Source organism: Carlito syrichta, unplaced genomic scaffold (assembly GCF_000164805.1).
Source record: "Carlito syrichta isolate Samal-C Ts95f unplaced genomic scaffold, Tarsius_syrichta-2.0.1 Scaffold305658, whole genome shotgun sequence".
Classification (NCBI taxonomy): Eukaryota; Metazoa; Chordata; class Mammalia; order Primates; family Tarsiidae; genus Carlito; species Carlito syrichta.
In genome coordinates, this window is record NW_007249754.1 from 906,395 (window position 1) to 914,071 (window position 7,677).

The 7,677-nt window shown below is 44.1% G+C and overlaps 1 protein-coding gene across 2 annotated transcripts in view; it reads left to right on the top strand.

Annotated features, from left to right (window-relative positions):
- Positions 1 to 7,339: 7,339 nt before the first annotated feature.
- COG3 (component of oligomeric golgi complex 3) overlaps positions 7,340 to 7,677 on the top strand; it is a 63,608-nt gene continuing 63,270 nt past the window's right edge. Inside the window, exon 1 of one of the 2 annotated variants that reach the window (XM_008062137.2) lies at positions 7,340 to 7,657. In XM_008062137.2, the coding sequence (XP_008060328.1) occupies positions 7,484 to 7,657 (174 nt within the window). In that variant the 5' untranslated portion in view covers positions 7,340 to 7,483. The remainder of the gene's footprint in view (positions 7,658 to 7,677) is intronic. The other variant, XM_008062138.2, reaches the window with a different exon arrangement.

Sequence of the window (7,677 nt, forward strand, 5' to 3'; positions counted from 1 at the left end):
GCGCTGGTCTGTGGTATTTGAACTCTGCTAATAAATCCTGAAGTCACTTAGCTAGATAACTGTCAAGCCTGCTAGGAAACTGCTTCTAGCCGCCCTGGCCTGGAAGGAGCAGGAAGAGGCTTCAATAATTTTTGTTGGCTCAGATGAGTTGGTTGTCTCTGGCCTATGGCAATGACTCCTTATGGGGCATGGGTCTGGTGATAATAGTTGCACACATTTTGTAAGACATTTTGGGCTAAAACAATCCCTGAGAACACAAATTTGGTGGCATAAAGAGAGGCCTGAGCAGAAAGGAAAACATCCAAAAAAACAACCCTTGTCTAGCAGAAAGGATGGAGTAGCAGAAAGCTCACCTGCTAAGGTGACTGTGCCCATGGGTCCAGAGCAGACTGTGTGACCATCTGCCTGGACTTCACCCAGGCAGGGGACTCAGTGTCTATGTGTGAGTTTGAGTAGGTGTTAAGTGTTGAGTAGGGTATGGAGTGTTGCTATAAACATGTACATTCTGTTTGAGAATGTTAGTTTATAGACTCAGCTAGTTAGCAGCAGAGCTGGAACCAGAATTCACTTTGATCTGCAATCTAATATTCATTTTTAAAAAATAATTGTTTTGCAATAAATAATCTTTTTTTTAATTTGGGATCTTACTCTGTCGCCCAGGCTGGAGTGCAGTGGCACGGTCCTGGCTCACCTCAGCCTTGACCTCCTGGGCTCAGGCGATCCTTCTGCCTCAGCTTCCCAGGTAGCTGGGGTTACAGGCATGTGCCACCACACCTGGCTAATTTTTTGATTTTTTTGTAGAGACGAGGTCGCACTTTGTTTCTCAGGCTGGTCTTGAACTCCTGGGTTAAAGTGATCCTTCTGCTTCAGTCTCCCAAACTATTGGAATTACAGACGTGAGCCACCACGCTCAACCCAATAAACAGTCTTAAAATATCATGAAGAACTCGTTCTCTCTTCTATCTGCTCTGCCAATCCTACTCCTAGGGGATAACTGCTACTAACAATTTGCTCTGTATCTTTTCAGACCTTTTTTCTCTCTGTGTGTGCATGTTTTGAACAAAAATGGGATGGCATTTAGATCGTCAGCAACTTGCTTTTTAAATTCAACAACATGGGTGAGCTTTCTTCAGTGTCAGTACTTAGGAAATCTACTTAATTCTCCCTCCCCCACCCCATCCGCTTTCAATTCCATTGAAGTATAATTGAAATATATTGCATGGGCATGTGAATACTACACATATTTATTTGTTTTGTTTTATTTTGTTTTTTGAGTCAGAGTCTCACTTTGTTGCCCAGGCTAGAGTGCGGTAGCACACTTACGGCCAGCACAGCCTCGACCTGCTGTGTTCAGGTGATCCTTCCACCTCGGCCTTCCAAGGAGCTGAAACTACAGGTGTGCGCCACCATGCCTGGTTAATTTTTTTTATTTTTTATTTTTTTGTAGAGACAAGGCCTTGCCAAGTTGCCAGGCTGGTCTCAAATCCCTGGACTCAGGCAGTCCTCTTGCTTCGGCCTCTCAAAGTGCCGGGATTACAGGTTTGAGCCACCGTACCTGACCTACATATTTAAAATGTACAATTTGATCAGTTTGGGGCTATGTGTACATTTGTGAGACCATCACTGCATCAAGATAACACTTCAATCTCTTCTAAAAAATTTCTCACACCTCTAGGTAATCTGCTGATTACATAGAAGCAGAATTCATAAACTACATCCTTAGCCAGGTGCGGTGGCTCACACCTGTAATCTTAGTACTTTGGGAGGCGGAGATGAGAGGATTGCCTGAGCCCAGGGCTTCGAGAGCAGCCTGGACAACTTGGCAAGACATCAACTCTATAATAAATAAAAAAATTAGCTGGGCGTAATGGCACGCGTCTGTGGGTCTAGCTACTTCGAAGGCTGAGGTGTTAGGATCACTTGAACCCTTCAGGTCAAGATCACAGTGACTGTGAGTGTGCCACTGCACTCTAGCCTAGGTGACAAACAAACAAACAAACAAAAAACACCAAAACTACGTCCCTCATTTAAATGGTTGCAAAGTATCGGATCTGTGGTAGATAAAAATGCTGCAAATTCTTTGCTATTCCTCTCATTGAGAGGTGGAGTCGATTTCCCTTCCCCGAATAGTGACTTTCTTGACAGAGAGAGCAGTACAAGTGACCTTGAAGGTCAAAAGAGTCTGGGAACTATCTCTTCAAACTCTGAGCCATGTAAGAAGAAATCCAAATACCCTGAGCTCTTTATGCTTGAGAGACCAGCTGCAGAGAGTGGATAGAGAGGCTTGGGAACTATGTGAGGGTGTGAACACACACAGCTAGCCCCAGCTGGTCAGTCCGTGGCCATTTGAGTCATTCCTGCTACGTTCCAGATATTGTGAGCAGAGACAAGTCTTTCTCATGTGTCCTTTGGAAATTCCTGACCCATGAAATCATGAGAGAGATAATAACAAAATGGTGATTGTTTTAGGACACAAGCTTGGGGTTAGTTTTTTTTTAAAGCAGCGACAGATAATAGGCACAAAACTATTCTGCTATTGAGAAATATTGAGGTTGCATCCAATTTTTCTCTATTAAAAAATACCCTACTATTACAGTCCTTTTAGAATTTTCTAGCAGGCTTTCCGGTCTATGATGGAAAGCACTCCCCCTCTCAAATATTCTGCACGTGTACTTTTTTGCATACATAAAAATGTCTCTAGGATAAATTCCCAGAGATAGAATTGCTGGGTCCCAGGGCATCTTCTCTCTCATGTATTCCACATTTTGTCTAGTGCTTCTGGGAATAATCTAATCACCACCTACAAACAGGAGGAAATTTGATTTGTAATACAGAGTATGAAAGTGAATCCACTGTAGGAAATTTGTACTTTTGGGTCGGGGGAGGGAACTAGACAATATTTTTCTATACAGAAAAGAACACTAGGCCGGGCTTGGTGGCTCAGCCTGTAATCCCAGCACTTTGGGAGGGAGGCCAAGGTGAGTGGATTGCCTGAACCTACGGGTTTGATACCAGCCTGGGCAACTTGGTGAGACCTTGTCTCTACAATAAATCAAAAATTAACCAGGCATTGGTAGCATGCGCTTGTAGCTCCGGCTAGTTGGCAGGCTGAGGAGGACAGATCGCCAGAGCCCAGAAAACCGACGCTGGGGTGGCCGTGAGTGTGCCACTGCACTCTATCCAGACAACAGAGTGGGACTCCAACTCAGAAAAAAAAAAAGAACACTAGAGTCTAAACCACACTTTCCATCAGATTTTGAGCAACACTGCCTGTGTAAATGTGCATTCTCCTATCCGTTTTCTACAAAGTTGCAACACCCTGTACAAACTGCTGTTACTCTTGTTTCCTCGCCTTCCCTCCCAAGTCCCTACACAGTCAACTGGACTCCACTGTGTCCTCCAGGCTGGGCCCTTTTCTTTCTTCCTCCATTCATCAGCTCAAGACTAGACCAGGCATCAGTGTGTTGCACCTCTACCTTCCTCTCCTCTCATTTGACTTCACCACACCTGAGTAAACCTCCAACCTTGGCCCAAATCTCTTCCATGGGCATCATGACCTGCACCACATCCCTTTAGCATCATGAATCATCACTCAGTAAAAATTAGGAATGAAAAGCAATGCTAAGAAGAAAGTAGAGTGATCACCGATTTAGGAAAATCTGTAATAACATTTGGGAGCAAAAATCGTTATTTTGGCACTTGAAGGATGATGTTTGGTAAAGAACTGTCATCACAAAAATTCAACAGGATTAATTTTATTCCTGAGATTTATGAAACTAGGGATCATTTTGGCTTGAAGAAAAGTAAATAAGACCGGGTGCAGCGGCTCATGTCTGCCAGCACTTTGGGAGGCCGAGGCAAGAGGATTGCATGAGACCAGGAGTTTGAGACCCGCGTGGGCAACATAGTGAGACCATGTCTCTCAAAAAAATTTAAGCCGGACACAGTGGCTCATGCCTGTAATCCCAACACTTTGGGAGATGGAGGTTAGAGAATTGCCTGAGCCTATGGATTCGAGATCAGCCTGGGCAACTTGGTGAGATTTTGTCTCTACAATAAGTAAAAAAAAAAAAAAAAAAAAAGCCAAAAAACTAAACTAGCCGGGCATGGTGGTGCAAGCCTGTAGTTCCAGCTACTTGGAAGATTGAAGTGGAGGGATTGCCCAAGTCCAGCAGGTCGAGACTGCGGTGGCCATGGTGAGTGTGCCACTGCACTCCAGCCTGGGTGACACAGCAAGATCCTGACTAAAAAAAAAAAAAAAAAAAAATATATATATATATATATATATATATAAAACTGGATATGGTGGTGCATGCCTGTAGTCCTTGCTACTCAGGAGGCTGAGGCAGAAGAATCACCTGAGCCCAGGAGTTTGAGGCTGTGGTGAGGTGTGACCATGTCACTGCAATTCAGCCTGGGGACAAAGGGAGACTCTGATTCAAAAAAAAAAAAAAAAGAAGAGGAAGAGGAAGAAGAGAGGGAAGAAGAGGAAGAGGAAGAAGAAGAGGAGTGAATATGTTTTAGGCACTTAGACAGATAGAGTCACACATCTACAAAATGACTTTCTTTTTTGGCGTGGGGGTGGGTTGGAGTCTCACTCTGTCGCCAGGCAGGAGTATAGTGGCATACTCAGGGCTTTGACCTGCTGGGCTTTGGCAATCCTTACACCTCAGTCTTCCAAGTAGCTGGAACTACAGACACATGCCACCATGCCTAGCTAATTTTTTGATTTATTTTAGAGATGAGGTCTTGCCAAGTTGCTAGGCTGGTCTCGAACCCCTGGGTTTAGGCAATCCTCTCGCCTCCACCTCCCAAAGTGCAGGGAATACAGGCATAAGCCACTGTGCCAGACCCAAAATGACTTTGTTTAGGAAATAGCAGCAAATTGGTGTAATAGAGAAACAGTACTCTGAAGCTGCACTAAATAATTTTTTTGTTTTGTTTTTGAGTTGGAGTCTCACTCTGTCACCCAGGCTGGAGTGCAGTGGCACACTCAGGGCCACCACAGCATCGACCTGCTGGGCTTAAGCAATCCTTCTGCCTCAACCATCAGCCTTCCAAGTAACTGGAACCACAGGCATGCACCCAGCTGATTTTTATTTTATTTTATTTATTGTACAGACGAGGTCTCTCCATTTGCCCAGACTTGTCTTGAATCCATGGGCTCAGGCAATTATCTTGCCTCTGCCTCCCAAAGTGCTGAGATCACAGATGTGAGCCACCATGCCTGGCTGCATTGAATAATTTTTAAAAAGCTTTATTTTTAAATGCAAAACTCATTGCAAAGAAAAAAAAAGAAAATGAAAGAAAGAAAGAAAGAGAGAAAGATAGAAAAGGGAAAAGAAAAAATTATCAGTAATCTTAACCATTTGTCAGTGTTTTGGGAGTTTTTCCTTTGGCCAATAAAGTCATACACTGCTTCATTTTTCTTAATTACATCACAACTGTTTACATCAAACAAATAAATGTTGTTTATAAGATGAGATTTTTAAACTCTTTATTTAGAGATAATTTTAGATTTCAGAAAACTTGCAAAAGTAGTACAAGGGAGTTCAGTTATGACCTTCCTTCAGCTTTCCCTGATGCTGTCTTTTTACCTAACCACGTGCAAAATCAGGAAATTAACATTGGTACAATACTATTACCTAACAGTGAGACTTACTTGAATTTTGATATTTTATTTTGTGATTGTGTTCTATAATTTTTCCCATGAATGCCCTTTTACTGTCCCAGGACCTAATCCAGTATCCCACTTTGTACTGAAATGTCATGGTCCCTAGTCTCTTCCAACACGTAACATCTCCTCAGACTTTCCTTGTCTTTTCTGACCTTGATGCTTTTGAAGAACACTGGTCAATTGTTTTGTAGGACGTCCCTGGTTTCAGTTTGTTTGATGTTTTCTCATGATTAAAGTGAGATTTCTGAGGCAGTGGCTCCTGCCTGTAATTCCAGCACTGTGAGGGACTGAAGCAGGAGGACTGTGTGAGCCCAGGACTTTGAGACTAGCCTGGGAAACATAGTGAGACCCCATCTCTATATTAAAAAAAAGAAAAGAAAAGAGATTTTACTTTTTTGACAAGAATATCACAGAAGTTATACAGTATACTCAACCTATCATGCCAGGAATTTCATGATGATGATTTTGACTTCATGTCCGTTTTTTTTTTTTTTGAGTTGTAGTGTTACTTTATCGCCCAGGCTGAGTGCAGTGGTAACCGAGTTTTGACCTGCTGGGTTCAGGCGATGCTTCCGTCTCAGCCTTACAAGCAGCTGAAACTACAGGAATGCACTACCATGCCCTGTCTTTTTTGTTTGTTTGAAGACGAGGTCTCGCCAGTTGCCCTGGCTGGTCTCGAACCCCTTGGCTCAGGTAATCCTCTCGCCTTGGTCTCTCAAAGTGCTGGGATTATAGACATGAGCCACCGCGCCCAGCCAGTGTCTGTTAGTTCTTCACTGTAAAGTTACTATTCCCTTTTGTTATTAGTAGGTATCTTGGGAGATTCTTTCGGATTATGCAAATTTCTGTTTCTCCTTGCACTTTCATGCACTCATTTTAGTATCCATCCATAAATCTTGCCTGCTGCAATGATTACTGTGTGTCCCAATGGTGATTTTCTATTTCTCTCATTCTACATTCATTGATTGGAATTCTTCTGTAAGGTAGGATGCTGTTCTCCGCCATTTACGTATTCAATCATTTATTTGTATCAGTATAGACTCGTGGGTATTTAATATATTCTGCTGGTTATGATCCAATACTATCATTATTTACTTTGTTGCTCAAATTGACATGACTTAAATGACAAAATAGTATTCCAACTACATGTCTGTACCCGAACTATTGATTCACTTCTTCAATGTTGGACATTTAGGTGAAAAAATCAGAAAATTATCTGATACTATTAACGATGTCTGAGATATACACATCTTTGTATTTTTTATGCGTCTTTTAAAATTAGTTTCTGACGGAGAAATTATTGGCTGCTGGAAAAGTTTATGCTCTTGGTTTTGATCTAAGCGGCGGAAATTGTCAACACGGAAATCACACACTCCACACTCCACCCAGACTACCCCGTGTATGAACAGAGGTTATAGATCCGGGAGCTCACGAATGCCCCGCCGGCAGGGTGATTTAGTGCAGCTGTCAATAATCCGAACAACACGTAACAATAAAGTTATTGATGTTGAGGCAGAAACCTCCGGTAGGGGCATTTCTATTTCCGTCAGGTCTTGTCTCCTCCACCCTCGTCAGCATCCCAACCGGAAATCGTTGTACTGCGTTTAAAGCCACGTCTCTTCTGACCTCCGTCCTGCCGTCCCCACATTGAGGAAGCGTTTCCGGGGTCAGGGCATTCCCGTTCGCCCCGCCCCGCCCCGCGGCCGGTGCGGTGCTGGAAGCCCGGGTCCTCCCGGAAGTGGCTCTGGCGTTTCTGTTGGGGTCCCCTCTACCCCGCTGCTGCTGAGGGCCGCGGAAGCGGCGGCAATGGCGGAGGCGGCGCTGCTGCTGCTGCCCGAGGCGGCGGTGGACCGAGACGCTAGGGAAAAGCTGGCTCTCTGGGATCGGAGACCGGACACGACGGCGCCGCTGACCGACAGACAGACGGATTCGGTGTTGGAGTTGAAGGCGGCGGCGGAGAATATGCCCGTGCCGGCCGAGGTGAGGGGGTGGGCGAGAGC